The 17,606-nt window shown below is 43.8% G+C and overlaps 1 protein-coding gene across 1 annotated transcript; it reads left to right on the top strand.

Annotated features, from left to right (window-relative positions):
- Positions 1-4,401: 4,401 nt before the first annotated feature.
- LOC110504630 (eukaryotic translation initiation factor 4E-binding protein 3-like) lies at positions 4,402-17,351 on the top strand. The gene is made up of 3 exons (XM_036969936.1): positions 4,402-4,845; positions 8,248-8,421; positions 16,755-17,351. The coding sequence occupies exons 1-3, from the start codon at positions 4,713-4,715 to the stop codon at positions 16,781-16,783; spliced, it is 336 nt and encodes a 111-aa protein (XP_036825831.1). The 5' UTR covers positions 4,402-4,712; the 3' UTR covers positions 16,784-17,351.
- The last annotated feature ends 255 nt before the right edge of the window (positions 17,352-17,606 follow it).

Consider the following 17,606-nt stretch of genomic DNA (forward strand, 5'->3'; position numbering starts at 1 on the left):
TTACAATGTGCAGGGATACTGGAGTGGTATGGGTAGACATGTAAAGTGACTAGGCATCAGGATAACTGATAAAGAGCATAGTAGCAGTGTGTGAAGTGCAAAAATAAAATCAAAATCGAAGGGTCAATGCAGGTTTTAATAAACAATGGCAACACTGCCATGTTGATCTGAGTCACATGCTGGCCACTCGTGTTAAAAAATATTTGCACGTTATTCAATAATTTTATACAAACTGCTCGCCCACGTCAAGGAGCTTCTGCGTAGCCTGGCGCTAAAATAGAACTTGGTTCAATTTTTATTTTACACATGATGCGCTGCAAGTCCTGCCTCCCATCTCCTCATTGGTTTTTAGGAGCATATACCCAGGTGGGTGATTGAAAGATGAACTGAGGTCCACACTCCAGTCAAGTTAGTGGTGGTAATGCACCTTAAAGTTGGTTGCAAACTGCAATATAGTCCGAAGAAGACCGAATGGGAGAGATGACTAGAAACTGACTCGGTTTACCCTTTTGTGGATTAATTGTCAAATTAGAGGATTTAGCATTTCGGGTCAAATAACAAACCAATGTTTATATCCTTGGGCAAATTAGCTAGCAACAGCAAGCAAGCTAGCTAAATAGACATGAATGTGTCATGGTTTTCGACCTGTCCCAAATTAATATAGGTGGTTCCTTGTTTTGATATTTCAACCTCCGCATCTGGTGTGGATGAACAAAATCAACAGGCATAATGGCGTGCCCTGTCTAGTCAGCATGTTAGTGTCCGATTTTCGGCTGTCGCAGATGCACCTCCCCCGAATTCACTCCTCAATTCACTCCTCGAATTTCGTCTACAGTCGGTTGCTTCCGCCGTACCGTATGTATCAATTGAAGACCATGTCTTCATTTCAAACACTTAAAATACACACACTATCCCCTCAGTCCTCAAATTAAGTGGACCCTTCTGATGACGTTTCATGACGTGTGATGAGTTTACACTTGCAGGGTGAGGGAGGAAGGAATGATTTTTAAATGGACCACCCTTGCCTGGAAATGTGTCACTCGTTCAATCCGCGATGATTTGTGTTTTCAGCCACCGGTAGCTTGTGGGTGCTTTATGCGCTATAGTCAACTATGATTGCATGTCTACTTTTATTAACTATATCATTAATATACGACTACTGTATGATAGCTAGCAAATGAATTATCTAACTAACGTTAGCCTGCCTAGCGGGAACTTCTGGGGAAGGAAAAAATATATATTTTTACAATTTCCAAAATCTAACCAAACAAAAACATGCCTTTTTTTAAGTGTTTGGAATGCAGCCATTGACTCGTTATAGCTTCCAACCCTTACTGGATTGGCTGTTGATGCCTTGCATGCTTGCGAAGCGGAATACAAGTGCTAGTTAATGTCGCGTTCTCGTACTGGTCGGAAGAAGGAAACTGACATTTTTCCGACTTGCTTAATGGTAAGACGTGTATTATACGTTTTTAAAACTAAGATAGACCACAGCCTGTGGCAAAACAGACAAGAGCTAGCGAGATCCTATTGACGCGTTCTCGCCACATTTGCATATTTCCGTTACAGAAGTCCTTCTAAACAACTGAAATTAAAACTTTGGTGAAGGGTAAAATCTACAAAACGTTATCCACTCTGTTTAGCACAGATTGTAATGTTTCATTGATGAGAAAATGTGCAGAATGCCAACATCCATCTCGTTTCATCTTCTCCCCCTGCCGGACAATGGGCTTCCTCTCACTAGTGAGTGGAAACCGCAGGCAGATGCTTCACATTTATACAGCCAGTGAAATGTCATTACAACCAGTTAGCAAGTCAAACATTTTCGAGTTTCCTAGTTGCGACTAGCATGTAAACGCGGCATTGGAAACTGCGGGTCCCACAGCTACGTTATCGACTGACAAATTGCTATTACATATGTGGCTAGCTGATACGTAAAATACCTATTCGGGCAATGTAAACTGTCAGTAAGATCAGAGCATAGGAACGCTTCCATTCTGTCACCAACAGTTTAAAAAAAAAAAAAAACTTTATTTAACAAGGCAAGTCAGTTAAGAACAAATGCTTATTATCTATGACGGCCTAGGAACAGTGCCATATGCGTCCACTTATATCAATACATTTGTAACAACCGAAACATCAGCAAATTAGCATCTAATTAAATGTTTTTGTTGACCAAATCCGATACGCATAGACCGCCATACAAAAAGTCAGTTTATCGCTGTAATCTCGTGTGGACATATTGACGAATGGAGCCTCACGCTTTATTATTATTATTTTTTAATTATTATTCATAATACAAAAATCAGTTTACAGCTACATCAAACATGTCTAACAAAACACAGGTATTAACAAGAAAATACTCAAACATACAAAAAAATTCATGAAATAATACAAAAAAGAAAAATTTTTAGTGCAATTGTATTCACCCTGAAAAAAATCTTATTATAATGAATCAGGAACCACACGCGTTGCCTCTTCCTCTCTGGCATCCAGTGATGCCAATTTAGCTGCTAAATTTAGCAACCTTTCAGACTACTCTGCCAACTTTTTTTTCAAACAGCACCTAGCAACAAATGTAGCTACTTTTAAAATTGTATTTGGAACTTTTAGCAACTTTTGAAAAGTGACTCAAATGCTAAAATGCACGCATTTCCCCTCTATATGACACAAAAACGATTTTCTCTGTCACACTCAGTCACAACACACGTGCCTGGCTGCAAAAGTGCATTGTGAGTGACGCCAGCAGCAAATTTCAGCAAATTGCAAATCATTGTTGGCTGACTGCTGCAGCAGAGGTACGGGTTCAACGAGCCAAACCCAATGAATATAGTTGGTCACGAATGTTTGATCTTGAACAGAACTTACAACATCAATCAACATGTCTCAATCAAAATTGTACAGAAAGGAGTGGGAGTCTGTACCTGAACAAATGTCAAATCATATTTTTTGTCGAGATGGCCAGTCGATATGAGTAACGTTATTGTGTATTCTACATAATGACGCAGTTTTACGTTATCACGCAATGACATCACAACGTAATTTAGCAACTTTTAGCAACAAATCAACCTGCCTCTAGCTATTTATCTATCTAGCTACCCTGAAAATTAGACGTTGGTCACGTCCCACTAGATAAACTAGCTACTCACGTCTGGAGAAACGAACTACCTGGGATTTCCTTCTCCGTGATAAACAGATGATCTAATGCTGTGGGAGCCTGACAGCTAGGGGCTTGGAGACAGATTGATGTATGCCTGAGGCAACAAGGAAGATGTGAGGCATGCGAGGTCGTGTGTGTTAGTTCACCGTTTCGGGAACCGTGTGCACATTAGTTAACAGTTTGGGGTGAAACTGAGTTATGATGGCCGTTCTGTTCAATGGGTCAGAAGACCTCTGTCAAACAGTAGCACATTTCCTGTTCCCATGACATGTATTGTAAAACAATCATTACTGTATACCAATTAAATATATTTTATCTCACTGGGGTGAGAAGTTTATTGTGCAGGCATGAATGTACAATATACCCAGCCTGTGTACATATTGTTAATCAGATCACATGTACACATGGGAATGTTGTTCAGAGTGGAATCAATGCACAGACGGATCCATTTAGTGATGTCATAACTTCAATGGCTGGGCTCAGTCATATTCTGGTAGGTACATTATCAGAATGTGGTGAGTTGATGTGGATCAGTTCATTCTTGGTGTTGTTTCTGCTGAATAATGTATTTGCTTTTGCCATTGTTGTCAAGTAAAACAAGTTGGGACTTGTTTTTTATCTCCCTCACCAACTTCAAACATCTGCTATCCGAGCAGCTAACCGATCGCTGCAGCTGTACATAGTCTATTGGTAAATAGCCCACCCATTTTCACCTACCTCATCCCCATACTGTTTTTATTTTATTTTTTTTATTTTTCTCTGCTCTTTTGCACACCAATCTCTACCTGTACATAACCATCTGATCATTTATCACTCCAGTGTTAATCTGCATAATTGTAATTATTTGCCTACCTTCTCATGCCTTTTGCACACAATGTATATATAGACTCCCCTTTTTTCTACTGTGTTATTGACTTGTTAATTGTTTACTCCATGTGTAACTCTGTGTTGTCTGTTCACACTGCTATGCCTTATCTTGGCCAGGTCGCAGTTGTAAATGAGAACTTGTTCTCAACTAGCCTACCTGGTTAAATAAAGGTGAAATAAAAAAATAAAAAAAATTGTTTACACCATCGCTTCAGATTAGATCCACTGGATTATTTATGCATCAAAAGGATCACATCACTCCGGTTTGACAGCCCTACACTATGATCCACCCTTCACAGGCGGAACTAGTATATGATTGAGGAGCCAGTCGCCCTTCGTCGTGGAGATCATGTTCTTGCAATCACAACACGTCACATGACCAGAGTCACCCTGGTAGTTATTAAATGCAGGCGAACACGTTCAACATCCCCCAGTTCGTCTCTCTAGCTGGATGACCTGACAGCGATACTTATCTGGCAACAAAACCGTTCGGCCTGAACTGCAGTCGATTCCGTCTGTTTTATTTTGTTAGCACATTTTAGCTAAGTTTGAATTGTTGTGGATCTTGTTAGCAAATTACTTGGGAGATTTTCTTTTTTGGTAAACAATTGAATTTGTAAGATCAGCCGATCTTCACACGAAGCATCTTTCTGCGGTTGATCAGAAGAACCCAAACAAACTCAGGATGACAACCAACTCTCAGCAGGCGAAGAGTTGCCCAATCCCTACCCGGGTTCTCACCCTGAAAGACTGGTCTCAGCTCCCAGACTGCTACAGTCAGACTCCCGGGGGTACTCTCTTCTCCACAACGCCCGGGGGTAAGAGCACGGAGCCGGATGTTTTGCTTGTTTATGATCAACCACGTACAACACGTTTTGTACCAGGGATAATTTAGCTAACTTTAGCCAGCAAAAACAAATTACAGCTAGAAAACCAACGTTATGTTGTGGGAAAAGGGGAACTAAACTAGCTAACTTGTCTACGGTTATGCAAGGAAATAACATGTTCACGTTATGTATAGCTGTTTTGAAAAGTACATTTACTTACCCAAATCTTGTAACCACTCATCAACGTTACTCAACCCTTAGTCTCGCGACTTTATTTTGGTCGTGCATAATACATGCGCACCGCACCACGCGCTTAGCTGGCTAAAACTAGTGTAGCTATCTGTCTGTTTGACTTGTAGCTTACTGTGCTCCGTCTGTCTGTTTGACTTGTAGCGTACTGTATGTACTGTGGTCTGTCTGTTTGACTTGTAGCGTACTGTGGTCTGTCTGTTTGACTTGTAGCGTACTGTGGTCTGTCTGTTTGACTTGTAGCGTACTGTGCTCCGTCTGTCTGTTTGACTTGTAGCGTACTGTGCTCCGTCTGTCTGTTTGACTTGTAGCGTACTGTGCTCCGTCTGTCTGTTTGACTTGTAGCGTACTGTGCTCCGTCTGTCTGTTTGACTTGTAGCGTACTGTATGTACTGTGGTCTGTCTGTTTGACTTGTAGCGTACTGTGGTCTGTCTGTTTGACTTGTAGCGTACTGTGGTCTGTCTGTTTGACTTGTAGCGTACTGTGCTCCGTCTGTCTGTTTGACTTGCAGCATACTGTATGTGTTTGTTGGAAATTGTGTATGCTTGCTATGTGATGTTTTAAATGCAACTTCATTCATATTATTGCCTCCAGTCTTTTTAATACAGCGGTCACTCTTCCTTTACTGGAAAAGCTTTTCTTATTGACAGATGAAAATAAAAAATGAATTGTTCAGTGATGTGGGGAAAAACTAGGTTTACTTGTTCACGCTCATTGGTTCAACCTCATGGCTGATTACGTGCAGTCTGGTGGTCGGATTCGGTACTGTCTGTTTACTACACACAGCTCAGACCTGCGCAAACTAGCTTAGAGAGCTGGCTGCTGCAATTCCCATTCACAACAACACTCATGTAAAGGTGCTATGTTGGGAACCAATTCCTAATTAAGTTTGACTGGGCCAAATGTAGTTTTAGCTTAGAGACAGATGTTTTGTTCTTTGGGATCTGCAACATATCAGAAAACCATGGCACATTATGTAAGCGAAGTAGCCATAGTGATGGGAGTTATGGTTGTCAAATTTGGCCTGTGCAACGTTCTGAAGTGGAAAAATACTGGAGCACAACAAGCTCCTCTTAAACTATGACCTACGGGTGGGCGGGGCCAGATTCATGGGTGGGCGGGGCCAGATTCAGGGCTGATTGGGAAGGAGAGGAGACATCCCCTCTGTGTGACCCGCAGCTGCCCTGGTGCATTTCAGGAATACTGTAGGGAACATTGTGTTCCAGCCAAGTAGAGAGAGAGGGTGAGAGAGGTAGACTTGGAGCGAGGGAGAAAAAGGGGGAGGGATTGGGAAGCATAAATGGTGTGCAAATAGGCCTTTCTAAGAATGGTTGAAGTTAGGACATGTGGGAGGAAACCTGGAGGGAGTGGTGCAATGTGTGATTTAGCTGAGGAGAGCAGAAAGCAGTGTAGTTTCAGGCCCTCTATGGATCCTTCACGACTCTTATGTGTTGTGGAAGGCATGGCCAGACCAGAACAACTTAGTTATGCACTTTAAGGAGTAGTTATAACATGGCTATAACAGCTGTTACTGTCATTACACTGCTTATTGGGGATTCTTCATTGATGCCTTACAACAGATGGTCTAGAACAGTTTGACATTCTGTCTCTAAAACCAGAAGTATATTTTATGTGACTAACTGCTGATGTGAGCACAACAAGAATGCACATGATATGGAGAGACTCTTCCGGTCCCTCGGGCCAATCATGTACCAACTCCACTCCCTGTTGTAATGTAATGAGGGATGGTGTTGTCCCATTGCCACAAAACAGAATGAGGCGCATTACATGGGATATGGTACGTTTCCTGTGGACAAAGAGATTGGCCACAGAGCTGGGCCTCTTCTGCATAACTCATGGCCAGGGCACTATAGTTTAGTTGCTGGCTGGCCTGCTCTCTCTGTATAATTCTCCCTGATTTCCTGCCCCAATGTACCCTCGAGCACACACACACACACACACACACACACACACACTCTTTCCCCTCCCCTTTTGTTCAGGATAGGGTGCTCAACTGGCAGAGGTTTCTATAGTGTGTGTGGAAATAGAACTGCTAAAGTGCAAAACAGTTTTAACTCCAGCATGCTGTACTAATTCTAAATACTGCACTGCACCTCTGTTTTAACCCTGTCCAGGGCAGACTTCACTAGTAGACACCAAAACATTGGATGATTCTCATCGAACGGCTGTTTTTCAAATGTTCTGTCAGTCTGCTAACGAGTTAATCTAGAACACAGTGGTTCAGGTCACACTTCAGTTCATCAGCATGATATTCAGTATGATATATCTAGCGGCTGTTTATCAATATTCCATTGCAGTTAAAGGATGACATCAGTCTGTCAGCAACCTGTCAGAGCCCAGTTGTTTACCAACCAGTCTCTACTGTAGACATCCCAACACATTATGGAGTAGCAAGTAAAATGTTCCTTTACGTATGCCTAATAGTCTAGGGGAGGAGAAGATGATATTTGGTTCCAGAACAACCAAGGTGTTTGCCTCAACACCTCAGGAATGGGGTATCACCACAAGATGCCTCGTCAGCCCCCCTAAGCAAACAGAATGTAGAGGAAACTCTGCTGGTGACCACAGCACACATCTGAATTGTACTACACGGTGCAGGCTACACAGTGCTCCTGAAGTGTACTGCACGGTGCAGGCAACAGAGTTATGTGTGTTTGGTTCTAGTCTGCCTTCTGTCACCACTTTCTGGTTCTAGGATAACATGTTGCTGTGTTACACTACTGCCAACCCACCGACCACCCCTCCGTATCCTCCCTCTCGTTGGGCTGAGAACAGGGAGTGTGTGTTTTGGAATGCATCCAACAGCCTTGACCCTGAGGCCAGGGAGGGGTGGACTCTCAGTTCCTTCCAGATACATCTCTCCCTCTGCCCTGTCAGGGACTTATTACTCTCTTGTATTTGTTGTTTTGACATCAGACATTTCATGGCCAGTTTTCAAGGACCAGATTAGATAAATCAGGAACTAAAGCCTCCATTTTGTAGACCACTAGTCTCTAACAGATTTATGGTACATGAGTCCATTTACACGTGTTTTACCACAATGCTTTGGTCAACATGATGCAGCTCCCTTCACTGGCAAGTCAACTGACCCCCCCCCCCCCCCCCCCCCCTACCTCTGACAGGAACACGCATAATCTATGACAGGAAGTTCCTCCTGGACTGTCGGAACTCTCCCATCGCCCGTACCCCCCCCTGCTGCCTGCCGCAGATCCCTGGGGTGACGGTGCCCGCTCTGCACCCTCTGGGCAAACTACAGGAACTAAAAGAGGAGCTGGAGGAGGAGAAGGACCTGGCAGGTAGGAGTATGCACACACTAGACATGCATACCTTTTAATTTAACTAGGCAAGTCAGTTAAGAACAAATTCTTATTTTCAATGAAGGCCTAGGAACAGTGGGTTAACTGCCTTGTTCAGGGGCAGAACGACAGATTTTTACCTCGTCGATTCGATCTTGCAACCTTTCAGTTACTAGTCCAATCCTCTAACCACTAGGCTACCTGCCGCCCCACTTGACATGCATATGGTATGTAAACACACGAGACGATGAGTACGGTATGTAAACACTGGAGACGATGAGTACGGTATGTAAACACTGGAGACGATGAGTACGGTATGTAAACACGCGAGACGATGCGAACGGTATGTAAACACTGGAGACGATGAGTACGGTATGTAAACACTGGAGACGATGAGTACGGTATGTAAACACTGGAGACGATGAGTACGGTATGTAAACACACGAGACGATGCGTACGGTATGTAAACACGCGAGACGATGCGTACGGTATGTAAACACACACACATTCTGTACAGACGTGCACACTGACAAACGTGCATATGAACACGCGTACACACACACACAGAGCTCAAAGAGGACGTGGTACGTAAAAACTGGTGTAACCTGCTGCTAGCTCTACCCTACTTTTTATTTCCATTAAACCACCTACATGATAATGTTGACATGTACGTGGCTTTGTTCTTTGTCGTTATGGAACCTAGTGTTGCCTGCTATCCATGCACATTGTTGCCAATTTATTCCCATCTTTCTGAATCGTAGGCTAACTTTTTGCGTGTACAGTGTAACCTTGTTAAATATTCTTAACAGACGTGTGTGTACACAGTATCAACATCTGTGTTATTGTGCAAAACCCTTGATACCATGTCAGGCATTGTCGCCTGCTGCTGTTCCTGTCAGGCATTGTCGCCTGCTGCTGTTCCTGTCAGGCATTGTCGCCTGCTGCTGTTCCTGTCAGGCATTGTCGCCTGCTGCTGTTCCTGTCAGGCATTGTCGCCTGCCGCTGTTCCTGTCAGGCATTGTCGCCTGCCGCTGTTCCTGTCAGGCATTGTCACCTGCCGCTGTTCCTGTCAGGCATTGTCGCCTGCCGCTGTTCCTGTCAGGCATTGTCGCCTGCCGCTGTTCCTGTCAGACATTGTCGCCTGCCGCTGTTCCTGTCAGGCATTGTCGCCTGCTGCTGTTCCTGTCAGGCATTGTCGCCTGCTGCTGTTCCTGTCAGACATTGTCGCCTGCTGCTGTTCCTGTCAGACATTGTCGCCTGCTGCTGTTCCTGTCAGGCATTGTCGCCTGCTGCTGTTCCTGTCAGGCATTGTCGCCTGCTGCTGTTCCTGTCAGGCATTGTCGCCTGCTGCTGTTCCTGTCAGGCATTGTCGCCTGCTGCTGTTCCTGTCAGGCATTGTCGCCTGCTGCTGTTCCTGTCAGGCATTGTCGCCTGCTGCTGTTCCTGTCAGGCATTGTCGCCTGCTGCTGTTCCTGTCAGGCATTGTCGCCTGCTGCTGTTCCTGTCAGGCATTGTCGCCTGCTGCTGTTCCTGTCAGGCATTGTCGCCTGCTGCTGTTCCTGTCAGGCATTGTCGCCTGCTGCTGTTCCTGTCAGGCATTGTCGCCTGCTGCTGTTCCTGTCAGGCATTGTCGCCTGCTGCTGTTCCTGTCAGGCATTGTCGCCTGCTGCTGTTCCTGTCAGGCATTGTCGCCTGCTGCTGTTCCTGTCAGGCATTGTCGCCTGCTGCTGTTCCTGTCAGGCATTGTCGCCTGCTGCTGTTCCTGTCAGACATTGTCGCCTGCTGCTGTTCCTGTCAGACATTGTCGCCTGCTGCTGTTCCTGTCTGTGTTGTGTTTGTGGAGCGTTACTAGGCCTATGACAGTACTGTGAAACTTGGCCACTGCAGCCTTGGACCTAAAGTTATGTAATAGGCATACCTAATACAAGTCAGTCAGGACCTAGCCTTCCAAGTCCTGGGCCCTGTTCATTTACTATAGAACAATGGTTTCTTCCTAGATGTAGCCTAAAGGGACCAATGAGAACCAACGTGAAGTTTATAGGAGCATGTCAAATGAGAGCGGAGGCAAATATATGCTTTTCAAAAAAATGTCCATCTTTAAAATTAGGAATAAGACAAGGCTTTGATTTGAGATGGAAAAGGCATTTAGACAATATCTACCATTTTTAAAAGTCTTAAGGTATTACAAATGCCTCAGAACACAATACTGTTGGAGTAAATACCCCTGCCAACGAATATCAACACTTATTTACTTTTGGATATTTTTTAATGCCTGCAGTAAGTTTGAGACAGTTATGATGTTTTTACTAATATCAAGTTTGTTTATGAATTATTAAGTGATTAACTTAATTCTGTTACCAATTTCTCAAATTCTGTTACCGATTTGGTAACTGAATTTCTGCAACAGATTTGGTTATAATGGATAATATAGTAGTCACAAAGAACAGTTGGGTTCACAAATTTGGACTGTACAGCAGTGTGGTGGAATGATTGTAATCAAAAGGAGAGACTTTTAGATTTCTTCAAATCAATCAAACTGTATTATTTAATTAGTGTAGTAATGGAGCTGGTCGGTAATCACCCCTGGAGGTGGTCACTGAGAACTCAATGAGCTGGTTTGAGACACAGCATTTTATATCACCCCTGGAGGGGATCGCTGAGAACTCAACCAGCTGGTTTACTTCAGATAATGGAGCTGGTCGGTAATCACCCCTGGAGGTGATCACTGAGAACTCAATGAGCTGGTTTGAGACTCAGCATTTTATAGCCAAGTCCATCCTCCTTCAGTCTACAAGACCGAACAACCGATGTATGGAATGGGTCACAAGGTTAACATTTGTATGAAAGATACTTATAATTCACAGCAGACAATATCTGCTGTAAGAACTGTCGTCATTGTGTAGAGACCAGGGTCTGGCCCCCCAACTCCATACTGGCGCCATCTTCCCCTGGCACCCCAGTACAGAAACATTAACTCATGCTCTGGAATGCGGTATCACCCAATGACATCGTACATCAATTCAAATGTATTTATATATCCTTTACATCAGCTGATATATCAAAGTGCTGTACAGAAACCCGGGCTAAAACCCCAAACCGCAAGCAATGCAGGTGTAGAAGCACGGTGGCTAGGAAAAACTCCCTAGATAGGCCAGAACCTAGGAAGAAACCTAGAGAGAAACCAGGCTCTGAGGGATGGCCAGTCCTCTTCTGGCTGTGCCAGGTGGAGATTATAACAGAACATGGCCAAGATGTTAAAATGTTCATAAATTACCAGCATGGTCAAATAATAATCACAGTAGTTGTTGAGGGTGCAACAAGTCAGCACCTCGGGAGTAAATGTCAGTTGGCTTTTCATAGACAATCATTGAGTATCTCTACCGCTCCTGCTGTCTCTAGAGAGTTGAAAACAGCATGACTGGGACAGGTAGCGCGTCCGGTGAACAGGTTCCATAGCCGCAGGCAGAACAGTTGAAACTGGAGCAGCTACACGGCCAGGTGGACTGGGGACAGCAAGTAGTCATCATGCCAGGTAGTCCCGAGGCATGGTCCTAGGGCTCAGGTCCTCAGAGAGAGAGAATACTTAAATGCAGCATAAATACTGGAGGCTGAGACAGGAGGGGTCAGGAGACACTGTGGCCCCATCCGATGATACCCCCGGACAGGGCCAAACAGGCAGGATATAACCCCACCCACTTTGCCAAAGCACAGCCCCACACCACTAGTGGGATATCTTCAACCACCAACTTACCATCCTGAGACAAGGCTGAGTATAGTCCACAAAGATCTCCGCCACGGCACAGCCCAAGGGGGGTGCCAACCCAGACAGGAAGACCACGCCAGCGACTCAGCCCACTCAAGTGACGCACCCCTCCTAGGGACGCATGGAAGAGCGCCAGTGACTCAGCCCCTGTAATAGGGTTAGAGGCAGAGAATCCCAGTGGAAAGAGGGGAACCGGCCAGGCAGAGACAGCAAGGGCGGTTCGTTGCTCCATAGCCTTTCCTTTCACCTTCACACTCCTGGGCCAGACTACACTCAATTATATGACCCACTGAAGAGATGAGTCTTCAGTAAAGACTTAAAGGTAGAGACCGAGTCTGCGTCTCTCACATGGGTAGGCAGACCATTCCATAAAAATGGAGCTCAATACGAGGAAGCCCTGCCTCCAGCTGTTTGCTTAGAAATTCTTGGGACAATTAGGAGGCCTGCGTCTTGTGACCGTAGCGTACGTGTAGGTATGTACGGCAGGATGGGTAGGAGCAAGCCTTTGTAGGTTAGCAGTAAAACCTTAATCAGCCCTTGCCTTAACAGGAAGCCAGTGTAGAGAGGCTAGCACTGGAGTAATATGATCAAATTTCTTGGTTCTAGTCAGGATTCTAGCAGCCGTATTTAGCACTAACTGAAGTTGATTTAGTGCTTTATCCGGGTAGCCGGAAAGTAGAGCTTTGCAGTAGTCTAACCTAGAAGTAACAAAAGCATGGATTAATTTTTCTGCATCATTTTTGAACAGAAAGTTTCTGATTTTTGCAATGTTACGTAGATGGAAAAAAGCTGTCCTTGAAACAGTCTTGATATGTTCGTCAAAAGAGAGATCAGGGTCCAGAGTAACGCCGAGGTCCTTCACAGTTTTATTTGAGACGACTGTACAACCATCAAGATTAATTGTCAGATTCAACAGAAGATCTCTTTGTTTCTTGGGACCTAGAACAATAATCTCTGTTTTGTCCGAGTTTAAAAGTAGAAAGTTTGCAGCCATCCACTTCCTTATGTCTGAAACAGACTTCTAGCGAGGGCAATTTTGGGGCTTCACCATGTACATCTCCTGTCAGTGTTAAATCCCCCCGAGGCCCACTTTCAGTTCACACAGACACAATGGAGTTATATGAACCCTCTATTCTGTTGCATAAAACAACCATTTGATGCAATTACAGCATTATAAAATAATTCTGCTCTCACAGCAGAGTACAGTAAAGCAGTGCATGGTTCTGTAGAGTTCAATAAAGCAGTGCATGGTTCTGTAGAGTTCAGTAAAGCAGTGCATAGTTCTGTAGAGTTCAGTAAAGCAGTGCATGGTTCTGTATAGTTCAGTAAAGCAGTGCATAGTTCTGTAGAGTTCAGTAAAGCAGTGCATAGTTCTGTAGAGTTCAATAAAGCAGTGCATGGTTCTGTAGAGTTCAGTAAAGCAGTGCATGGTTCTGTAGAGTTCAGTAAAGCAGTGCATGGTTCTGTAGAGTTCAGTAAAGCGGTGCATGGTTCTGTAGAGTTCAATAAAGCAGTGCATGGTTCTGTAGAGTTCAATAAAGCAGTGCATGGTTCTGTAGAGTTCAGTAAAGCAGTGCATGGTTCTGTAGAGTTCAGTAAAGCAGTGCATAGTTCTGTAGAGTTCAGTAAAGCAGTGCATAGTTCTGTAGAGTACAGTAAAGCAGTGCATGGTTCTGTAGAGTTCAGTAAAGCAGTGCATAGTTCTGTAGAGTTCAGTAAAGCAGTGCATAGTTCTGTAGAGTTCAGTAAAGCAGTGCATGGTTCTGTAGAGTTCAGTAAAGCAGTGCATAGTTCTGTAGAGTTCAGTAAAGCAGTGCATAGTTCTGTAGAGTTCAGTAAAGCAGTGCATGGTTCTGTAGAGTTCAGTAAAGCAGTGCATGGTTCTGTAGAGTTCAGTAAAGCAGTGCATGGTTCTGTAGAGTTCAGTAAAGCAGTGCATAGTTCTGTAGAGTTCAGTAAAGCAGTGCATGGTTCTGTAGAGTTCAGTAAAGCAGTGCATAGTTCTGTAGAGTTCAGTAAAGCAGTGCATAGTTCTGTAGAGTACAGTAAAGCAGTGCATGGTTCTGTAGAGTTCAGTAAAGCAGTGCATAGTTCTGTAGAGTTCAGTAAAGCAGTGCATAGTTCTGTAGAGTTCAGTAAAGCAGTGCATGGTTCTGTAGAGTTCAGTAAAGCAGTGCATAGTTCTGTAGAGTTCAGTAAAGCAGTGCATAGTTCTGTAGAGTTCAGTAAAGCAGTGCATGGTTCTGTAGAGTTCAGTAAAGCAGTGCATGGTTCTGTAGAGTTCAGTAAAGCAGTGCATGGTTCTGTAGAGTTCAGTAAAGCAGTGCATAGTTCTGTAGAGTTCAGTAAAGCAGTGCATGGTTCTGTAGAGTTCAGTAAAGCAGTGCATGGTTCTGTAGAGTTCAGTAAAGCAGTGCATGGTTCTGTAGAGTTCAGTAAAGCAGTGCATGGTTCTGTAGAGTTCAGTAAAGCAGTGCATGGTTCTGTAGAGTTCAGTAAAGCAGTGCATGGTTCTGTAGAGTTCAGTAAAGCAGTGCATGGTTCTGTAGAGTTCAGTAAAGCAGTGCATAGTTCTGTAGAGTTCAGTAAAGCAGTGCATGGTTCTGTAGAGTTCAGTAAAGCAGTGCATAGTTCTGTAGAGTTCAGTAAAGCAGTGCATAGTTCTGTAGAGTTCAGTAAAGCAGTGCATAGTTCTGTAGAGTTCAGTAAAGCAGTGCATAGTTCTGTAGAGTTCAGTAAAGCAGTGCATAGTTCTGTAGAGTTCAGTAAAGCAGTGCATAGTTCTGTAGAGTTCAGTAAAGCAGTGCATGGTTCTGTAGAGTTCAGTAAAGCAGTGCATGGTTCTGTAGAGTTCAGTAAAGCAGTGCATGGTTCTGTAGAGTTCAGTAAAGCAGTGCATAGTTCTGTAGAGTTCAGTAAAGCAGTGCATAGTTCTGTAGAGTTCAGTAAAGCAGTGCATGGTTCTGTAGAGTTCAGTAAAGCAGTGCATGGTTCTGTAGAGTTCAGTAAAGCAGTGCATAGTTCTGTAGAGTTCAGTAAAGCAGTGCATAGTTCTGTAGAGTTCAGTAAAGCAGTGCATAGTTCTGTAGAGTTCAGTAAAGCAGTGCATAGTTCTGTAGAGTTCAGTAAAGCAGTGCATGGTTCTGTAGAGTTCAGTAAAGCAGTGCATAGTTCTGTAGAGTTCAGTAAAGAAAAGCAGTGTAGTTCAGTAAAAAAAAGCAGTGTAGTTCAGTACAGATTTGGTCTTGTTAAGGGGCAGAGCTCATGTAAAATAATAGTTAGTGTGTAGAGTAATACCCAAATATGCAAAAGAGGATATTGCATATTCCTACCTTTGTTGTGTACCAATTTAGGATGCATCACCATGAAGAAAATTACCTTCATTTACATAATTAGGCATTTCTGTGTAGTACAGAGATGTGTAGTACAGAGATGTGTAGTACAGAGATGTGTAGTACAGGGACCCATGATGTGATTTTGGCACCGCAATTACGTTACCGGGTGTAAATCCACTTCACTTACCCAAATATATATATATATATATATATATGTGTCATAGCTGACACCCCATTCTTTCTGCAGACTTCGTTGAATCGTTGAGTTTTTGGAAAATGTGGACACAAACTGAGGGAGATTTTACTGTAATTCTGTTACCAAACTTTGCATCTGCACAGTTCTTCCAGTAAATGTGTTTTTGGAAAATGTTCTGTTTAAATTGTTAAAAGTATCATAAAGTCGTATGGTTTGTTAAACTTCAAATCAATGGATTTTGTTTGGCATACATTTTAAGTCTCGGTGCAATTCCGTTATCGTGGAATTTCCCATAGAACATTGTATAATGTTCTCCTATCCAAAACTGCAACTATCTCTGTGTATCTTATGTTACTTGGCTGAAGATGTCTCTACTATCAGCTGGCTATCGTTGTCATAGGGTACGGTTTTGTTTTGGGTGTTGAAAACGCACACTGTACTATGATGGTGACCTGTAGGCTAGTTAAGTAGAGAGAGAGGGACAGAGAGAAGGGAGAGGGAGAAAGCAGAGAGGGGAGAGCCCTAGAGATGGGCAGAAAGAGGAGGGTCAGAGAGAAAGAAAGCAATTGAGGATGGTGTGCCTTCTCCACCAGTCATCTCGTAACCAATAGCAGTGCAGTCAAACCTCTGACCACACCAGGCCACACCCTCTCTGCTGTTGAAACAACAAGCTCTATTTAACTGGTTATCTAGTGTCCTTGTGCTGGCCTGACCTCAACTAACTCAGCACAGATAACCAACCTGATACTTAGTGACACTGTCTGCAACTAGTGGCTCCCAGACAGACAGAGGGGTTAAGAGGAGGGGAGGGGGAGGTGGGTGGATTGGGTTAGGGGATTGTGTCTGCTCTGGGAGATTTGTCTCTCCTGTCTGGAGTTGACAAAAACACGAAGTTGATAAGAAACATGAACACAACACTGCCCCCCCCCCCCCCCCCCCCAGTCAATCTGTTATTATGGGTGTGGTTAGGACTTAGTGTACAGATGCAAGTAACGACAGTTTTGTTAATGTCTCTCTTTTCTCCTCTCTCTCCCTCTAGATGACAGCCAGTTTGAGATGGACATCTGAGCAGTAGCTCGTGGCCTCCTGTGGAGAGAGCTGTTGTATCTTCTGTTCAGTTCTGACGTCTGATTGGTCCTTTACGACCAGCATGCGTCACATTCACCTTCTTCAACATCCTTTTTTTTAAACTTTTTTTTTTTAGGAAACTCCCCAAAAGAGAAAGGAGACGTGTTGATCCCTGAGTTAGAAAGACATGAAGCCGTGTATTAAACACATAATACTTCAATGGCTTGGAAGAAGCAATAAGTTTGTAACTTTGTTGGACAGTTTTTGATTTGTACATAAGTCAACGGTACTTGTAACTTTTTTTAAAGGAGGGAAATGTTCAAGATTTTACATGAAACATACAGGGACGGCGGGATTGGTTGTGACGGCAGAGTTGCTGCGCTGTTTTTTAAAAACAATAACTCTATTTTGGAGGGGCTGCTAGGCCTATGAGGGGTCCCCCCTGTCTGAGCCTGGTCAAAGGTTCGGGGTGACTGTTGGACAGGCTCCTACATGCGTCTGTCTGTGGAGGAGGAACTGACATTTTATCAAAGTTCAAAATAAATAAACAAAAAGGACAAAACCTCAACTTGAGTTCTGTCATGTTATTGTTGTTGCCTCGTGGTTCCTATTTTCAAACTATGCCAGAAAGCCGTGCGCACACACGCACACACATAGGATTTATTGCTACTGCTGATTGGCTTTCATTTTCAGATGTAAATAGACGCCCACGACTGTGCTTCTAGTATGTAACGTATGCATGTTCTAATTACTAGTCTGTTGCCCCAGCATATTCTAACCCAGTTAATGTATGTAGCCTACAGACATGTTTGTCTCACCCCTA

Source organism: Oncorhynchus mykiss, chromosome 31, assembly GCF_013265735.2.
Source record: "Oncorhynchus mykiss isolate Arlee chromosome 31, USDA_OmykA_1.1, whole genome shotgun sequence".
Classification (NCBI taxonomy): domain Eukaryota; kingdom Metazoa; phylum Chordata; class Actinopteri; order Salmoniformes; family Salmonidae; genus Oncorhynchus; species Oncorhynchus mykiss.